The 19320-nt window shown below is 56.5% G+C and overlaps 6 protein-coding genes across 6 annotated transcripts; 1 reads left to right on the forward strand and 5 right to left on the reverse strand.

The window, feature by feature from the left end:
* Positions 1-959: 959 nt before the first annotated feature.
* Positions 960-1664, forward strand: PHYSODRAFT_383389 (hypothetical protein; the record flags this gene model as incomplete). The annotated part of the gene is made up of 2 exons (XM_009538045.1): positions 960-1502; positions 1584-1664. Coding segments are annotated over 2 exons (624 nt in total), but the record flags the coding sequence as incomplete, so codon positions are not given.
* A 1007-nt stretch (positions 1665-2671) lies between these two features.
* Positions 2672-2887, reverse strand: PHYSODRAFT_434634 (hypothetical protein; the record flags this gene model as incomplete). Its single annotated transcript, XM_009538046.1, has 1 exon — positions 2672-2887. A coding segment is annotated over one exon (216 nt), but the record flags the coding sequence as incomplete, so codon positions are not given.
* A 30-nt stretch (positions 2888-2917) lies between these two features.
* On the reverse strand, positions 2918-3538 carry PHYSODRAFT_388106 (hypothetical protein; the record flags this gene model as incomplete). Its single annotated transcript, XM_009538047.1, has 1 exon — positions 2918-3538. A coding segment is annotated over one exon (621 nt), but the record flags the coding sequence as incomplete, so codon positions are not given.
* Positions 3539-6064: 2526 nt separating this feature from the next.
* PHYSODRAFT_526605 (hypothetical protein) lies at positions 6065-6235 on the reverse strand (the record flags this gene model as incomplete). The annotated part of the gene is made up of 1 exon (XM_009538048.1): positions 6065-6235. A coding segment is annotated over one exon (171 nt), but the record flags the coding sequence as incomplete, so codon positions are not given.
* A 92-nt stretch (positions 6236-6327) lies between these two features.
* Positions 6328-6510, reverse strand: PHYSODRAFT_433538 (hypothetical protein; the record flags this gene model as incomplete). Its single annotated transcript, XM_009538049.1, has 1 exon — positions 6328-6510. A coding segment is annotated over one exon (183 nt), but the record flags the coding sequence as incomplete, so codon positions are not given.
* A 689-nt stretch (positions 6511-7199) lies between these two features.
* On the reverse strand, positions 7200-19272 carry PHYSODRAFT_340008 (multidrug resistance protein ABC superfamily; the record flags this gene model as incomplete). The annotated part of the gene is made up of 5 exons (XM_009538050.1): positions 7200-7298; positions 7369-7901; positions 9283-9430; positions 9507-9599; positions 9691-19272. 5 exons carry the CDS (start codon positions 19270-19272, stop codon positions 7200-7202), a joined length of 10455 nt encoding a protein of 3484 aa, XP_009536345.1.
* Positions 19273-19320: the final 48 nt, after the last annotated feature.

Consider the following 19320-nt stretch of genomic DNA (forward strand, 5'->3'; position numbering starts at 1 on the left):
CGCTTCTTCGTCGCGTGTACCTTCAAACGACTCAGCACTACTGGGAGCCCTATGACGAGTGGTGAAAACATGTTTTCCTACCCGGACGGAGGTTAGCGTATTTTTAAGCTTCAATACAGTGTGCGGGCTCTGGGACAGCCAACAGTCTCTGGAAAATTACCGCGGAGTTCGAGCGTGCTGTTTCTATTCATTCAACCATCAAACTCATGTTTCACGAGTTCCTGGAAATCCTCAGACATCCATACCTATCAAGCAGTCTATCTACTTCGACTTGCGTGGGTAGCAACACAAAGAAATTCACGTGGAAACATGCAGGCTTCAACCCACTGCACATGGCCATCTCGAGCTCAAGTCATCTGTAGCAAATGTCGACCGGGAAGTTGTGGCTCGTTACCGCACGTAGCATTTCTGATCGATGAATACCTGATGGATGACGTAGCTCCTTCACTACTCCAAGAAGCGTGCGAACACGGAGCTCCGCAATACATTCTCGAGTTTCTCCTTAGACGAATGACACCTAACTGGGCCGCTGTCGTGGGGGCCGCTACCAGAGGGGGGCATTTGCACGTTTTCGAGTGGATGACTGGACGCCGAGACGGCCGTGGACCATGGGGGCCTGACTTTCGAAGGTGCCTGGAATACGCGGCTGGGCTTGGTCACCTTGAGCTCGTGAAATGGCTACACAATCGAGACACGCCAGCCAACGATAGCTCGGTCTTTCATAACGCTGCTCGCAATAACGCCTCGCCGTCGTACAATGGCTATGCGGACATACCGAGATCACTTGCCATGTAGAAGCAATAGATTGCGTTATGGAACGCGGGCACTTCGAGATGGTGCGATGCGGACATACCGAGATCACTTGCCATGTAGGAGCAATAGATTGCGTTATGGAACGCGGGCACTTCGAGATGGTGCGATGGTTGTATGACAATGTTGAAATGGCTCGTATGGAATGCGCGATGAGGAGTGCGGCGCGGCACGGGCAACTCGAAATCCTGCAGTGGCTTCATCAACGCACTAATTGCGCTGAAGTATGTACAACAAGTGTGATGGACGCAGCGCTTGTTGGAGGTCACCTGAATGTGGCGAAGTGGCTATTGGGACACTGTAGTAAGGGCTGCTCTGCCTATGGTCTTCAATATGCTGCGCAATATGGATATTTACCTCTCCTGCAATGGGCGGATATACACTTTAGCGACCAGTTTGACTCAAGTGTAATGGATGAGGCGGCCTGTGGGGGTCAACTCGAAGTCGTCAAGTGGCTACATGACCATCGCTCCGACGGATGCACTACAAGGGCGATGGATACAGCGGCGGGGCATGGCCACATGGACGTTGTCAAGTGGCTGCATGCTAACCGAACAGAAGGTTGTTCCCAAAAAGCAATGGATTGGGCCCTGGAGTTGTGTCAGCTGGATGCAGTAAAATGGCTACATGAGAACAAATCTCTACCGTTCTTTCGTTCAGCTATGTATTTTGCAGCTCGGGGAGGTACTTTGGTGGAGATGATGAGGTGGTTGAATGAGAATGGAGCCGAGGTTGATAGCAGGAGTCTGGTTGTCGCTGCTATGGGCAACAAGCTGGATATTGTGCACTACCTTGAGGGGGATAGAAGAATGGAAGGCTCCGGATGGGGTGTAGCCGCTGCTGCTGAAAAAGGGCGTATGTGCATGCTCCTTGTGACGGTAGAAAACTACTACCGCGACGGAGTAAATGCTCGGTGCGCGATCTCGGAATCCTTCAGAGATATGTTGAGACAGCTATCGGATCATAACGCATCCCCAGCTTCTACGTCGTGGCACGAAGCATTGAGGTGGGTGGATATTTTCCGCAAAAAGGGGTTTTATTCGTGCACTTGCGCGATGCTGAGCCAAGCCTTAGAACGAGGATATGCCGCGATGGTGCGTCAATTTTTCAAGCTACGAACCGAGCAAGAAAAATGAAGATATGTTGAAATTGCTGCCCAAATGTTTGATGTGGTTCTCCAGAGATGGCTCATTGAGAATGGCACATCGTTGGATACTTGTACCGCATTGAAACTTGCAACAGATCGTTTTACGAAAAATACATCGAGTCGCTGGGGTGGCTATCGGAACACGACCGTGTTGCTCTCATCTGCAAAGAGCCCGAATACTTTCAATCTGATTTGCTGCTCTGGATGCTGGACAATACCGCTTTCGAAGACGAAAACTCACGAATTGCTATTCGTGCTGCTATTAATCTCCGAGGTGATGACGCAGTAGAGAGGTTGGCTAAAACGCTTCGCAATCCGAACGTTCGGAGTTGGCTCCTTCCGGTAAAGGAGGAACCAGTGGATGGGGTTGGCGTGCGATCCACCAAAAGGAGACGCTTGAGCTAGATTGAGGTGGAATGGACGCACCATACCGTGTAGCAATGCTACCCATCTTTCCAAAGTTAATCAAGTGTCAGGCTTTGCTCGGCTTCACTACAATACACAATTTACAACCATGTTTTATTCCCAACTAGAATCTAAAAGCGGGTATGAACTACGCCAGCCACAAAAGAAACCACCATTTCCAACAATGTCCATGTGTGGGGCAAATAAATGTAGATTTTGCCACATCAAGGGCGTGGCGTGGCGGCTGCCCCACATCAATACTGCCGACGCGACGAGCCATTGGAGAGATAGCTCATACCAGGTCAGCCAGCACATCTGCTGAGAGAGGCCAGCGGTTCCTTTTGCTGACAGCACCGGGTAGTCTTCGAAAGCGTTCGATAGCCAGCGCCCCATCAGTTTGATCATGAGTCGATCTGCTCCTGCATTAACTAGAGCGGTAGCGCCCCCTATGCGAACAGAATGAGTCGAAAATCTCGCTGGATCGAGGCCCATTCTCGATGCTGCTCTCTTTATCACCGACGACACATCCCTGGCGGTTATTCCTCCGTGTCGCGTTGCCAGTGCTGGGTCCTCAGCTCGGGTTCCCAGGGTCTTCGCTGCTTTGACGATCCAACGGGCTGCTCGAACTGGACAAATAAGTTTGTCCTTCGTTTTGAAATGAAATCGCACGTCTTCCCGACCAAATTGATTGTTTTTGGCCCCTCTGAGAGTGATACCCACCACCACCGCTTTCTTGGGACTCACGACTTCTTCATTGCGGCTATAAAACTGGATTGCTGACAGCTGCAAGATATACGAGTGGACTTTTCTTCCGATAAATAAATACTCAAAACGCCTGAGTAAGAAGAAATACCCCAGAAACAGCCCACCCCACAACAGTTGATCGCGGGGCTGCGTGAGATGGATCTCGCAGAAGATAACACGAAGCATCCTCGCCGATAGGGGCTGCTGCTTCACAACTGGATCAGTGAATCTACGAATTCCGCGCAATAGGATTGCGTGACTGGCGTTAACGCCCGGATCATAGCCGACTGTGTTGCGATGGAACCATCTTACAGCACACAGCTTCCCACAGATCGTCGAGTAGGTATTACCGACGTGATTTCGGTTCATTCCGTACTGCCAGAGGTACACGCCATACGCTCCGAGCTGTTCTGCATTTTGGTCGACCGACGAAGGGACTTAATCGCATCATCTCGCACCAGGCGACCCACTGTCCCCATCCACGTGAGTAGTTCTTTCTTGACGACTGGGCAAGCGCCCCAGCACGCAGTAGCGCGCCCAAAGACGCGAGAGATTGCGACAGTCGGTTGGGATCTGCATCTGTTTCCATCCAAATGACAAGTTAGCAAACTTTCTCGCTGATGAAGGTGACTGCCACACCCTGCTTCCTGCGTCTGCCATTTCGTTATTAATCCCAGGAATATAACCCGCTAAGGTGTAGAATCCATATCTGACTTCACACATCCCGAGAATCCGCAACAGCATTTGCCCGTAGCTGTTGCGACTTGACTTGCGATTGTTCCAAGACACGGCTGAGCTATTATCGATCCAGAACTTGATGTGAGAGTCAAATTTGTCGCTGGGGTCGGCCCACACATGCCCCCACACCAGGGAGGCGAACACCGCACTCATCAATTCACGAACATTGATACAAAATTCGTTGGCACTGTGATCGTTGAAACTACGAATTAATGCCAGCTCTTTGCATCAAATTGGACTTGCAAATACTCTTTTCGAGCAGGAAAGAGTGCACACAAGCCTCGATCACTGGCATCCATGTAGATCTGGATATTAGGTTCGTGTCGACGCGTAAAATGCTGAAGCGGGATTCCGTTCAGTCTACCAATTGCAAGGATCGAATCAAGTCGTCCTTCGCTTGCTCAGAAACAAACCCCAATAGCACCAAACCGAGGGGCTTGCCGCGCTAATGTAGCCACCCTCTGGAAGAACGGATACAAGTGACCACGTGCGAAGACTACCCAACAGCTTTAAAAGCAGCGTCCTCGTTGTTTTAGTTCTGTTCAGCATTGCCACAATGCGGCGATGAGCCTTTTCAACCTTCTCGGGGGGAATCGATACGGTAAGGGCCTCGAGATCCCAATCCAAGCCCAGAGCTCTTCCACACACAAACCACTTTGAGAATTTCTTGTCATTGCACGCCTCCGGTCCTAAAACGGCGATCATGGAGGCTCGTAGAGCTAAATGTGCTTCCGATAGTCGTGAGCCGATGTCCGGCTCAATGGCGATGTGGTCGTCACACCAGGCTTTTGCATTGAAGTTTCCTTGAGCTTCTACTGGTTGTCCAGGCCACTCTGGAGAAGCGTTCGCGTAAAGATGACTTATAGCAGCCCCCGCTACCCAGTATGAGGAGGCCGAGTTTTTCCAACCAAATGGGCAGCAACGGTCGATCACGAGTATGTCCAGCTCTGGAATTGCTCCTGCAAATCTACCAACGTACTGTGCTGCTATCGGAATATTTCGAAATGCTCCGTTGACATCCCCTGTCATCATACGCTGCAGTTTCGGGAATATTTCCGCAACATCAACGATACGATTGGAAATGGCTTCGGCACCATCGTACGAAATGTCGATATCGTCATCAGGAACAGTGTTGTCGTTTACGGAGCTACCTGGTGGGAACGATAAATCGTGGGTAATCCGAGCATCTTCTTCTAGGTCGACCTCCCCTTTCTGAACAGCGCCGAAAGGGCTGCACGTCACTCCTCTAGTAGTGGAAGCAAATCGATATCGAGGATGAGATACCGACTCGAATCCTGCCCGGCGCGGAGATTCTTGATGATAGTATTCAATGCTCGTTTTGCTGACCCGTGGTTTGGAGGAGGTACTGCTTGTGAAGAGAACTCTTTACACCACTTTGGCTGAACACCGTGCATCACGATATTTTTCCACCGCGCCTGGTACTGATAGTCAGCCCACGATGCGTGAGCCGTAGGTATTTCTAGCGCCTTATTGGGACGCGAGTCGAGTAAAGTTTCACCACGAAGCAAACGCACGGAGGCAGGTAGCTGCAGTCCAGTTCGTCGAATCAGCTCGCTATACACTGCCTGCTTATGGCGGTCAAGTAAATACACCATCTTGTTGTTTCGAACTACATGACATGGTGCTGGTTTTGGCGGCTTGAGCCCGTGTTTCATCAATGCAGATACCATTTCTTTCGAGGCCGTTCGACGCCAAGCTCCGCCAACCTCCGACGCACCAACACGGTTTGATCAAATCGAAGCTGTCGTGTCGCCAGGTAATCAGATAAAGAGTGCTCTGCAATTTGAGCTTTGTTCACCACATCCATCTTGTGCTTCACGCTTGGACTATCGTCCTTCGGCAACTCCAAGGGCCTTTCCCTGCAGTACTTCCCTGGAGGACACGGGGGCCTTTCCCAGCCGTTCCGTGCTGGTGGACACAAGGGCCTTTCCCTGTTGGATGACCTCGATAAGGATCGGAGCGAGGGCCTTTCCCAGTCATTCCAACCATTTTTTCCGTTGTATGGCGAGTTGAATGTATCACACGACTTGGCGGGAGCAGACGACGGATCTTCACAACGTGATATGGTTTTTGCAGAATACAAACGATGTATTGGGGCCATATTCAGGTTAGATTGATCTATCACTCCACGTATTTGTGTGTCCACTGTTGGCCGAATTCCTTCGAAGCGCCTGGCCCTCGATGCGCTTCTAGGTACCATCACTGCATGTCAGACGACAATCCTCCATAATTCTTGTCAGTGAAGTCTCGAACAACATCAGGTAAGGCGGCAGGCTTGAAGTGGCAAAGATTGTCAATTATGCACTTGCCATTCTTGCCCCGGCAACCTTGAGCCGACAAAAACCGCAAGCAAATCTGCTTTCCACCCTTGTTTTGGCAACGCCTTGCGTACAGCCAGACGGGTTCCGTGCTGATCGCTGCTTTCCTCGAGTTGAACCGTCATCGCGAATAGCAGGTAACTTTGAGGCTCGGAGCGCATTCGCGACATCTTGACGCAAGATCAACTGGTAGACTCGCACGAAGGACTCGTGTGATGCCGAAAAATGATTTTGGATTGCTGCGGCCTCCGTCCAGTTGTCTTCAGACACGTAGACACGAAACAGTTCAAGACGGTCATCCACCCAAGCCGTTATCTCGGCCAACGCAGACTCTGACGTCGGGAGATGGCTGACTTGTAACTCTCCCAGAAAAGTAGCTGCAGCCGCAAATGCTTTCTGTACCATCGGTTGGTACAACTGGCGAGCCAGGTTGCACAGCACTTCCACAGCGCCTACCAGAGCCGAAAACGTTGCAATTGAGGTCGGTGTTCTTCTTCGAGAAATTACTCATGTCAAATTTGCGAACCTTCGCACGTCTCTCTTGCTCCGTCACACGAGTAAAATGCGCCAAGGACAATCCTCTTGTTCCAAAGTCCCAACCAAACAGCGCGCGCAGGACAGCAGGGTGCGGAAAGAAACCAAACTTTCTCCAATGAATCTGAACGAAATCGAGAAATTGCTGGGGCGTCATTGACGCGTACTTACCGTTAATAAGGGCCACGTGAACTCGTGTCTGGGTTGTCGTAGGCTGAAACTGACCACTCTCCGACGAAGCTGCCGAAGTCCGCGACGGAACCGCGATGTCAGCCCCCGCAATGAGATGAGCTGGTCCAAGTTGTCTTGGAGACGGATATCGCCACTATCTGGTACTTATACTCCATACCCGGGTTCTGCCCGTGTCGGTTGCGCGTGGCCGGCCCGAGTAATACGTCTGCGTTTCTGTGCTGATACGTTTGAGCTTCTTGGCGGTGTCGGCTCGTCACTCGAATCCTCCTCTGACTCGCTAAGACCCACGCTCAGTTCCGCCCCAGTGCCTGCGCCTTCACTATTCGCTTGGGGGCGGGCTGGCACGGCTTGAACTTGGTCGAAAATTGATTCGCCGAATAACACTCCATCTGGGGGCGAGCGGCCACCGTCCTTGTAGTACACATAGTCGAGAATATGGTGAATAGGTAACATACTCACCTCGAAACTAGTAATGTCGAGCGGTGGCAGCAGTTGCGTCTCGTCCAAACGTTTCGCGCCGACTTCTTCAAGAATCGGGGTGGATTCGCGCACTGCGACCTGCCCGACACCGTTGAACTTGTTGCACACTTGCTCGTGTTTTAGCCGAAGCTCTTGTGGCATAATGAGACTGACACTTTTGCCCATACATGGCCGCAACGCGTAAATCTCGACTGCCACATCCAGCACTGCTATTGGCTCATGTGCGATGACTACCACTGTCCCGTTAAAGTTCACATCCAGTGATCCTCGCTGGTCTTCGTCCCATCTGTAGCCGACAACGACGCCGTAGTCCCAGACCCTTGCTCCACGTGCTGGCACTCGAGACGTGCAGATCACGCCTCCAACAAACGTGCCCGCTCCGTCGAGCGCCTCAGTGGCCGTCACGGTTCTCGAGGCTATCTCTTCGTACTGCAGCTCCTTAGTCTCGCCTTGAGCTTCCGTCCACCGCCCACTGCGAACGAGCTTGACCTTGACCTTCCCGCCTCGCTTTGCTGAAGCAGCAACCTTGCCATTGCAAAACCCCACGACCGTGAAGACACCCGGTTTTAGATAGACATACCTGAACGTCCGAGAAGGGGGGGTTCTTCGAGGTTATTGCTGGAGCGAGGAGAATTCGCAAGTGAACTATCATCGACTCTACCTCCTGCTAGATCTAACTATAACTACACTTGCGACATCGGGAAACTCTGGCTTCGTCCTCATCTTCTCCGTGATAAGACTCAGCTCTTGCATCCGCAACCTTCAACCCTTGGATGGATCCAAGCAAACTAGAAATCCGTTTACAAGTCGTGGTATCGGCCTGCTCGCAGAGGGTAGCGATATGCCTTGAAAGAGCTGATAAATGGATTGCGGACAGCTTTGTAAACCGGTAGTAGAGCACTTGGTACATACGCTGATTGCGTAATTGCGCACCAAATTCATTGTCATCGAGTCGCTCGTTCTTTTCGTCGCTGAATTTGTCTCTTTCTTCGCTTTTCAATGGTATTTTTGGTTAGATACTATATGCGGATGCAAATTTGCATTCCTCGGGCACGAAGAGATACAGAAATACCATCGCTGTTGCCCCCACGTCCTCGCATCCAAAACTGGTGTTCAAGAAGATTGCAACCCTCTGCCCACCCAAGTCTCCTGCAAGTCAGCGCCACCGGGGCACAGGTTCGAGTGACCCAGCTCCTCCGAGCATCGAGTCCACGATCAAGATCCCCCCTCGTCTGTTTTCTCCTGCTTCGAAGACAAGCTCTAAGGGTGCACCTAGGAGCCGTGGCATGACTGCGGGCTGGCTAACAGCGTGGCATGACATGAGCCACGTGATCGCCGTAATTCCGGTACAGGAAGAAGGTTTAGGCCACACAGACGCACTCGAGAAGGACGTTTCCACGTTACGCAATGAAGTGGAGAAGTTGGAGCGTCAGCACTTGGGCATTTCCTGCCGTGTTTTTCAAGACACGACATCGTTTAACGGATAACAGCGGAGTGGTTCCGTCTCTTCCGATTCGGCCTAAACGGGTACGCCCCACGTGCAGAGCTGTGTAACCCATTGGGGTCTGTTCGTCCTTCTGAGTCGATTTCGCAACGAGAGTTTGTGCTGGCAACTATGGCGGAGGATGTCGTCGCAGACGTAGGTTGTGGAGTCGAAGCGCTGCTACAAGAGTGGAGACTGATTCACCACTCTGCCAGCCAGATTTTGATGTTCGAGTTGTTCGCTTGGAGGGTGGCCAAGGTGACTCTGTTGTTGTCACGACCAAGTTGCGCATCGTCATGAGTGAATGCACCGTTGAGCGTGGCAGCGGAGGTATTCCGCCTGTTTCGCTTCGTACTCACCACAATCGGAGCTGAGTAACTTGTCAAGATCCATTTTGGTGTAAGTCTTACGTGAGTCGATCTTACAGCGAGACTTCTTGCAGACTGAAGACGTGGCCATCCACGCCGGACGTGGGTTGAAGCGGTGCTGGAAGGCTGGGTGTTGGCGTCTCTTATGTGGCCAGGCTTCGACGCCCAGGTTGTCCGTGTCGAGAACGGGCTACAATATTAGCAAGATTCGTATCGAGGTTGGCGAGGGCTTAGTTACAAGCCTATCAAGTACGATATTGGACCACGATGCTGAAGTTCTTGAACAAGTTAGACAGCGTGGCCGTGGGCTTCGGTGACACTGTATCTCCCGTCGGTCGACTCGACTGGTTCTTGCCTAACTCTTCATACGAATATTCATTCCATTTCATGTATTACCAAATGCACAACTATCCATTCATACAAAATCGTTTCGCCTACCTAGTTATCCACCGATTGCCGCTGCTGGCGCGTCTTGTACCGACGCCAGCGCAGCGAGAGGAAGGCGTAGCCGATGCAGAAGTACAGCACCGTGAGCTCCAGCAGGATGAGGCTGTCGCTGCGCGCGTCGCGAGACTCCATGCTGTAGTGCGCGAGCACTTCGTCTCCCGAGTGGGCGATGCAGCCATCGTCGTCCGCGTACGAGCCCGAGCCAGACTGGCTGAACGCGTAGCCGTCGCCCACTGCAGCTTCGAACGAAACACTGCCGCTACCGCTTCCACTGCCGTCGCCGCCACCGCACGCGAGGAAGACGATGCGGCCCCAGAAGAGCTTCATCAGCGCCTCGTAGCCGTACTTGACAGGCGAGATGTAGTGCAGCCAGATGAGGTAGTCCGGCACGTCGTCCACGTTGATCAGTAGCCCACCGAAGACGACGAACAGGATCAGCAGCAGCATGTACACGATCAGAGCCACGCGCAAGCGACGGAAAAGACCGAGCAGCAGACTCGCCATGCCCGCAGCGCTCCAAGCAGCCAGCCACATGACCAGCTGCATGAAGAAGTAGAGCTTGAAGCCATGGTCGATGCCGATCAGCAAGTAGGCGGGGACGAACAGCAGGATCGACAGGATCATCATGGCCGGCAGCTCCGTGAACACCTTGGTCAAGTACCAGCACACCATGTAGTAGCGTCCGCTGCGGTGCTCACGCTCAGCGATGGCCATCTCGCTCGGCAGGAAGACGAACGTCCTGTAGGCGCTCACCAGCATCTGCAGCACGATGAGGAAGAAGAAGGCGCCGGCCCAGTTCTGAATGTCCTGCTGCTCGTCCAGGTCCAGTTGCAGGAAGATGAGGCCAAAGATCACTCCGAGCACGATCATCCAGAACGCGTGCCAGCCGAACAAGGCGCGATAGCGTGCGAGACGCAGCACGTGACGCTGGAAGAGCAGCGAGAGCTGGCCGCAGCAGCCAACACGACTACGACTAGCGACCGCACCGGCCAGCTGCTCGTCCTCTTCGCTGTTGTCGGCCAGACACAGCTCCGAGTAACGCGTGGACCACGCCTCCTTGAAGAGAATCGCCTGACCAGCACTCGTCTCGTTGTCCTTACCGCTCGCGGACACTTGGCGGATGAAGTAGTCGACGGGGCTCATGTACTGCGGGCACGGGTATCCCAGCGACGCGAAGTACGGCACCGCCTCGCGCACCTTGCCATGGAACACCGCGGCTCCGCCTGCAAGCAGGTACACCACGTCGAACAGCGCGTACAGGTGCGAGGACGGGTGCGTCATGGTCACGACCACAGTGCGGCCTCCACGAGCCAACTGACGGAGCTTGAGCACGACGCGCTGCGACGAGTAGAAGTCCATTCCACCCGTGGGCTCCTCGACCAACAGGATCGACGGGTTCGTGAGCAACACCGTTGCAATAGCCAGCAACTTCACATCCGAAACAGACAAGTAGCGGATGAGCATGTGGCGCTTAGCCGTCAGCTCCAGCTCGTCCAGCACCATGTCCATACGCTCCGCTTCGAGTTCACCAGCACTCGATCCACAGCTCAATCCACAGCATCCTCCAGACTTTCCGACCACCAGCTGAGCCTGGAACTGCAGGTGCTCCTCCACCGTCAACGTCTCATAGAACAAGTCGTCGCGCGCGACGTACGCGGCTCGCTCAGCAACCTTGTCTGCTCCAGACACCACGCCATTGAGCTTCACCTTGCCCTTGAGGCGCTTCTGCAGTCCACCAAGACTCTCCAACAGCGCCACGTTCGACTCGTCCGACGGACCCGTGATCAGCACCAACTCGCCGCACTTGGCCGAACCGCTGGCGTCGCTCAGTAGGTACTGTTGGCGCTGCGTCTCGCCGTCGATCTTGAACTTCTTGTCGATCGGAACCTTGAGCCACAAGCTGCTCCAGCCCAAAGTGACCGCGGGCGCGTCGCAGACTCCGTTCGCGCCCACGCGCGGCGTCTCCACTTGGATGTAGTAGTTCTCCGCCTCGGCAGCCGCGCTCTTCTCCACGCTGTGGTGACTCTTCCTCTCCACTATGCGGTGCGCGCTGCTGCGCGTAGCCGCTTGTTTCTCGCTCATGCTAGAGCTAGCGATACGCTGCTGCGCGCTGCCCAACGCGCCCTTGAAGCTCCAGTCGTAGCGCCACTGCAGTCCACTGATGCGCTTGTTGGCCAGTAGGAGGAGGAACCAGAAGGCGAAGAAGAAGAACCCGAAGCAGATCGCCAACAGGATCAGCGAGTCACCCAGAGCCGAGCGGTTCTCCATGCTGTAGTACTTGAGCACTCCTTCACCCGTGAGAGCCACACAGCCCTCTGCAGTCCAATCGCAGTCAATGGAGTCCACGCGCTTCCACAAGATCTTCATCATGGCCTCGTACGCGTACTTGACCGGCGAGATGTAGTGCAGCCACACCAGCCAGTCCGGGATGTCCGTCACATTGATCAGCAGACCACCGAATGCCACGAACAACACCAGCAGCACAGCGCACACGATCAACGCCAGCGTGACATGACGCAGGACGCCCAGCGTCAGGAATCCGAGGCCTATTGCGGCCCAACCTGCCAGCACCATCACGATCTGCATGTAGATGTAGACCTTGAAGCCGTGGCCGATGCCGACCAGCAAGAACACGGGCACGAACAGCGCGATGGAGAGGACGATAAGAGCTGGAAGCTCAGCCATGATCTTGGTGAAGTACCAGCAGAGTAGGTGGTACCAGCCTCCACGGTACTCCTGGCGTTCACGCAGAGCGATGGCAGTCTCTCTCGGCATGAACACGAACGTCCTGTAGGCCATGAAGAGCATCTGCACGACGACGACATAGAAGAAGGATCCGGCGAAGTTCTGGATGCCCTTCTGGTCGTTCAGGTCGAGCTGCAGGTAGACGAGGCCAAACACTACGCCGATCAACAGCGCAGCCAGCAGGTGCCACCAGAACATGAACCCGTAGCGAGACAGCCGGCGGACGTGGCGCGCCCACAGCAACCAGAGCTGACCGCAGCAGCCCATGTGGTAGTAGCGGTTCTTCTGGTCGTAGTCGTCCACGACCGCGTCCTCACTCGCTGCCGCTGCGCGCGCGGCGTTGTCCGCGTACACTGCAGCGTTGCGGTCGGCCCACTCGCGCTTCAGCATCTCAACTCGAGCCACGCCTTCGTCGTCCGTTGCGCGGTCGCCGACAACCATCTGAAGCATGAAGTAGTCCATGGGGCTCATGTACTCCGGACACTGGTACCCGATCGTCGAGAAGTAGGCGACGCAGTCCGTCGCCTTGCCGTCGTAGACACACGAGGCATCGGCCACCAGGTATAGCACGTCAAACAGCCCGTAGAAGTGCGATGAAGGATGGTGCAGCGTCACCGCCACCGTCAGACCCTTCTCGAACGCAAGCCAACGCAGCTTGGCCACGATCTTCTCGGCGCTGAACGTGTCGAGACCGTCTGTGGGCTCCTCCACCAGCAGAATCGAAGGATTCGTCAGCAACGCGGTGGCGATCGCGAGCAGCTTGCGCTCGCCGCGCGTGATGCCCCGCAGTGAGATGCCGCCGCCGATCAACTTGTCACGACAGTCGGAGAGCCCCATGTCCTCAATCACGCGCTCCACACGCTTCAAGCACATCTCGTCCGAGTGAGTGCGACGCATACGGAGCTTCGCCTGAGTGAGCAGGTGCTCATGCACCGTCAGCGTCTCGAAGAAGAGGTCCTCGCGCATGACGTACGCGATGTAGCGGTTCATCTTCTCGTTCCATTGACGGCCATTGACCGTCACGTTGCCCTCCATCGCGTCTTCGTATCCAGCGAGACAGGAGAGCAGAGCGAGACTCTCGTCCCTCGACGGGCCAGTGATGACCAAGAACTCACCGGCCTTCAGGGATCCGCTAACGTCGTCCAGCACAACTTCATTAGCTCCGGACGGAGCGGCATCAACCGGAGCGGTCTTCCAGCTCCTGCGGTTCAGGCGCAGGTTGCTCCACGCAAGAAAGCACGGCATCACAGTCCAAGCTTCCTCATCGTTGTGGCTGTGGCTGGGACGAGGACTCGCGATTGCGACGTAGTGCTCGTCCAGCTCGATGTCCGGCTCGGCACCGTCAATTAGTACCATCGTGCGGCGCTCACTGTCGCGGACCTGCTTGCCGGCTGGTGCAGCAGAAGCGCCGACGTTCTTGGGGGTGGCGTCGGACGGGATGCTCCTGCGAAGCTCCTCAACCTGCACGACTGCGGCGGCAGCGGCCATAGCTTCATGCTTGGGGGTCGACGCGGATTGGCCTTCAACGTCAAAGGACTCGACGGTGGCGACCGCAGGGACGGGCTTCTCGGGCGTGTCCTTCTTGGCGGAAAAGCCGAAGAAGCCACCGGCACGAGCGGGTTTCTCCTCCTCCTTGGGCGCTTCGCGCTCGATGCTTTCACGCTCAACATCGTGCTGGGACTGAGTCACCACTGCTATGTCCACAGTGTCGACAGCAGGAGCAGAGACTTCCGATCGACGCAGGTGTGCGGTCTCGAACGCCTCCTCCTCCTCTTCCACGGTGGTCGTAGTGACGGAGGTGATCACAATGCCGCCGGCCGTCGCAGGCTGGACGCGCTCTTCATCTCGCGGGAACTCGACGACAGCTCCCTGGCTGCGAGCAACAGGCGAGCGGAGCATGTCAGCGGCAGGCATCGGCTCGAACCTGGACTCAGGGCCGTACTTGGCACCCTCAGCGGCTGCATACGTGAGCTGAGTCGGGTTCTGCTGGTCTTGCTGTTGCCAGTACTGACGAGCTTCGCCAACAGTGGGCGCAGGATCAGCGGCCTCAGTGGTTGATTCGCTGGAAGCAGCAACAGGAACCGCAGCAGCGCCAACAAGGCGCTCTTCCTCCTCCTTCATCTTGTCCTCTTCCGTCAGAGGCGACTTGGGCTTGTCGCCGCCCCAGAACTTCCGGATACTGCGGCCGGCCTTGCGGTGAGGGGCCGTCGAAGGAGACTCCGACTCCTCTTCCGTCGTCACAGTGGTGGTGTGCGTGGTTGTCACGACCAGAGGAGAAGCATCAGGAGCTGCAGCGTCGACTGGAGCTGCTGATTCAACGTCAACAGATACTTCTCCGCTCTCAGACGTCGGGGTGTGTGCAGCAGGCTGGGCGTTAGGCTCCATGGCTCCGAGAGTCTTCACCACAGCGGCAGTAGCCACGCCAGCAGCTCCCGCAAGCGCCGCAGTTTGTAGAACATCCGTGTCACGTGGAGACTTGTGAGGCTCGTCGTCCTCAGCCGCCGATTTGGGCTCAGGAACATCGGCAACGTCGGCGTGAACACCCATGACGGAGGCGACGGGCGCCTTCTCTTCCTCCGAGTCTTCCGGCGCATTAACTTCGTCGACAGTAGCAGTGTCAGGGCTCTCGACCTCGACGTCCTGAGACGCAGGAGTCTCTTGCTGGGATTCATCGACAGTGTGCGAAGTAGCGATCGCAGTGCGGGGGGAAGGCGCAGTCTCCTTGACCTTCTCCACCTCATCTGGCTGCGCCTCGCTCGGTGCAGCATCCGACGTGCGCGGCTTCTTGGGCTCCGACTTGCCGAAGAAGCCCCAGAATCCCCCCTGAGACTCTTCTTCGACTGTCTCGGTCGTGGTCGTCGTTGTGACAGCCACGTTCGGAGCAGACCCGGAGGTTCTCTCGGCAGGTTGGCTGCTCTCAGCTAGGGCAGTGGCGGCGACGACTGCGCCAACAACTGCAGGCTCCACTAGGTTTCCACGAGGCGACTCAGTGACCTCCTCGTCCTTGGGAGAAAGTGCTACTGACTCGACCACAGCGACGCTCGGCTCGACAACAGACGTGGTAGCAACACCTTCGGCTGCCGCCGGCACCACAACAGTAGCGCTGACAGCAGCGTTGGCAACCGGGGCGTCTTCGTCAACCGAAACCTGCTGCTTGGCCTCCTGAACGAATGCTGCGTACTCCACGTTAGCGCTCGGGCTCCTAGGAGTTTCTTCGCTCTCCTCAACCAGTGTCGTCGTCGCAACGGTGGTGGAGGCGGGCGTATCAATGGAGCCCACGGGAGCTCCTTCCTTGTCGCCCTCCTCCTTGGGCTCCTCCGACTTGCCAAAGAAGCCCCAGAAGCCGCCTCCACTGCCCCGGCGAGCGTGACGCGGGCTCTTTGGGCTCTCCTTGGTCTCGTGAGTGATGGACTTCTTCACCTCAGTGACTGGTGCAGGAGCATCGACCGGAGTTGCGGACGCGTCCGGCTCGGAGACTTCGCCTTCAACAGCATCGGGCTGGAGCTGCGCAGGTTCAACGTCGGGCGTTGTAGAGTTGTGGGCAATCGCAGCCGTAGCAAGAGCGGCGCCTGCGATGGCTGCTGGAAGCAGCGCGTCATTGCGAGGTGAATCCACCGGGGAACTCGCGGCGACGTCGTCCGACGCAACAGTACAAGTCTCCACGTCGACAACAGACAACTCAACGATTGGGGCCGCCACCTCGCCATCCTCGGGAATGTGCTGCTCTTCATCGGTCATCGGAGACTTTGCAGACCGCAGAGGTGCAATAGGCTCAGCAGCCCCCACTTCGGGGGCCTCGCCAACGCCGTACGATGCTTGGGGCGTCATGAACTCGTCGTCGTCCGCGTCCTGCGAAGGCTGCTGACTTTCATTTGCTTCAGGCTCCGATGCGACGACGCCAGCAGTAGTTTTCTTGTTGGTCGGCTCCTTGGGCGAGCTGGGCTCGTCGTCATCGCTGGACGGAGCCTCGGCCTGGTTCCCCTCGGGCTTTCCAAAGAGGTTGCTCCAGAATCCGCCAGGCGCGTGGGGCTTCTCGCCGTCCTTCTCCGGCGCAGCGACCGCCTTCGTCACAGTCTCCACTGGCTCATCAACCGAAGACACACTGAACGCGCCTTCTTCTGGAGCAGCAACGTCGATCTCCTCGTCCGGAGACGTGCGGTCAGCCACAACCGTCGACGTCACAACAGCAGCACCAGCCACAGTAGCCGCCAGCGCAGCAGGAATTACCTTCGGTGCTTCTTCTTCTTCACTGTCGACAACATCCCTGCTGCCACTGGTGACAGTCTTGGTCGTTGTACTCGTACGAGACGTGACCGGAATGGGCGCTTTCTCTTCATCCGACGAGGGCTCCACCACTTGGTTTTCTCCAGCCGCTTGTTCGGGGCTTGACGAAGGCTTGTCCTCCTCTTCCTCCTCCTTGGTGAAGTAGTCCCAGATCACACCCGGCGTCAGTCCGATCTTCTTCGTAGCTTCGGGGCTGGTGGATCCCTCCTGCGGCTCCGTCACCGTCGCCACTCCGATGCGCGTAGGCGTGGTCACTTCGTTCTGGTTCGACGTGGTGGTGACACTGTTTACGGACTTCTCAGTGGGGGCAACGCTCGTCTCGCTCTCAACTTCCTCCGGCGACTGGTTCGACGACATCACGGTACGTGAAACAACACGCCGCGTCTCATTGCCAGGGATCACGATGCGGTCCGACACGTAGTAGCCGCCACGACTCGATCCTCCACGGCTGGATCCACCCACGGATTCGTCGCTGCTGCCACTTCCCTCGCTGTGGACAAACTCCGCGTCAATGTCCAGATCATCTTCAACTCCAGCCTCAGAACTTGATACGGCAGTTCCCTTGCGGACGACCATGCGTCGAACCACGCGCTGCGGAGTCACCACACGCCGCGTGATGATGCGACGTCCAGGAGTGCTCTGTGTCGTCACCGTTCTCGTCGTAAAGCTGCCGCTGCTGGCAAGGTCGACACCGTCGCCGTCGACAGACTGCACGTCGTCCTCGGATTCGGCGCCGGAGCTTGATCCAGCCTTGTGGACGACAGTGCGGCAGACCGGAGACGCCACAACACGCCGCGTGACCGTGCGTCGGCTTGATGTGGACCCGTCGCTCGTGACGCTGCTGACGCTGCCCGTGAAGCTTCCGACACTAACGAGAGATCCGCCTTCGCCCTCAATGATCTGGCCGTCCGCGTCCAGGTACTGCTCTACTGCAACTCTGGTACCGTCCTTCCGAACAAGCATGCGGCGAATCACCCGACGCGTGACCTTGCGGCGACCAGAAGAGTCCGTCGAGCCATCGGTGATAGTCTCCTCCGCCCCGCCTTCAGTCGAGATCACGTTACCGTCAGCGTCGACGTACTGCACTTCTTCATGCAGTTCTCCGTCCGCGCCTCTCCTACGGATCACCACGCGCTTAAGCGTTTGACCAGGAGAAACTACACGGCGTGTCACCGTTGTCCGACCAGAGCTGGAGCCCGGTGCGTCGCTGCCGCTCACACTGGAGAAGCTGCTCGTCTTGACCAGCGCGCTGCCGTCGCTGTTCACCACGTTGCCGTCGGCGTTCATGAACTGCACTTCTTCGCGCACCTGGCCGTCCGCGCCCGTCTTCCGGATGAGGACGCGACGGATGGTCTTGCTCGGTGTCACCGTCCGTCGGGTCACTACGGTGCTGCTGGCGGCGCTCATGGCCTCATCGCTGGCGCCTTCAGTGCGCACGACGTTTCCATCGGCGTCGAGGTACTGCACTTGCTCGAGGATCTGGCCGTCCGCTGCCGTACGACGCAGAATCCGGCGCGTCAACTTGGCGGGCGTAACAATACGGCGCGTGACTGAGGATTGAGTAGGCGTAGTGATGGTAGTTGAGCTGGTTGTGACTGTGGAGGTCGAGGCCGAAGCAGAGCCGTCGCATTCGACGACATTACCGTCTGCGTCCACGAATTGCACCTCCTCGTGGACCTGTCCGTCCGCCCCAGTGCGTCGCACAATCACACGCCGCAGAGTCTTCACTGGCGTCGAAATACGACGCGTGACGGTCGTCGTATCCGTCTCGCCCCCTTCAGCGTTGAAGAAATTGCCGCCCTGCACCACTTGGCCGTCAGCGTCCACATACTGCACCTCTTCGTGGACCTTTCCGTCCGCGTCCGTGCGACGCATGACCACGCGACGCAGCGTCTTACGCGGAGACGCAACGATACGTCGCGTCACCTTAGCGGACCGGGGCGACACCGGCACCGTCGATATAGACATCGAAGCTTCACCCTCTTCATGGATGCTGATAGTCGGCACGGTCTTGACCACAATGTTGCTGAGCATGCCGCTCGGAGGCAGCTCGTTCTCCTGGCCTCCCTCCATCATATCAACTCTAGTCACGCTCTCCTCGTCGGGCAGCATGCCGTGCTGGCTCGTGGACGTGCCCATGAGTCTCCTGGCGAGCGACTCTCGACTGGGGGACGACAGTCGCTTGGTCGGCTGCTTGGACACCGACCGCGTCACATACTGCGTGACAGTCTCCGCCGGCTCGGTCTTCACCGAGGTCTTGATCCCCAGTAGCTGCTGCTGCTCGGACGCGGGGGTGCCGGCGTCCGAGAAACCGTCAATGGACGCGCCCTCCTCGAACGACGACGCGGAGGTGGCGGACCCGGGCGTCATGAGCTGCTTGTGCAGGAACTGGCGCGTGCCCAGCGACCCGAAGCCCGCGGGCGACGAGGTGGTGCTCGAGTCGCGCAGGTGCGGGTTGCGCCTGAGCAGCACGCGGCGCGTCGAAGTGGATTGTGTACCGACATCACTGCCGACTTGGTTGTCGGTGTCGGTCCGTCCTTGAGAAGAGTCCGCCATTGTTCGTAGTCGCTGCTTATAGTGAGTGGTTAATAGTGCTTATAGTCT

Source organism: Phytophthora sojae (genome assembly GCF_000149755.1).
Source record: "Phytophthora sojae unplaced genomic scaffold PHYSOscaffold_11, whole genome shotgun sequence".
NCBI classification, from domain to species: domain Eukaryota; phylum Oomycota; class Peronosporomycetes; order Peronosporales; family Peronosporaceae; genus Phytophthora; species Phytophthora sojae.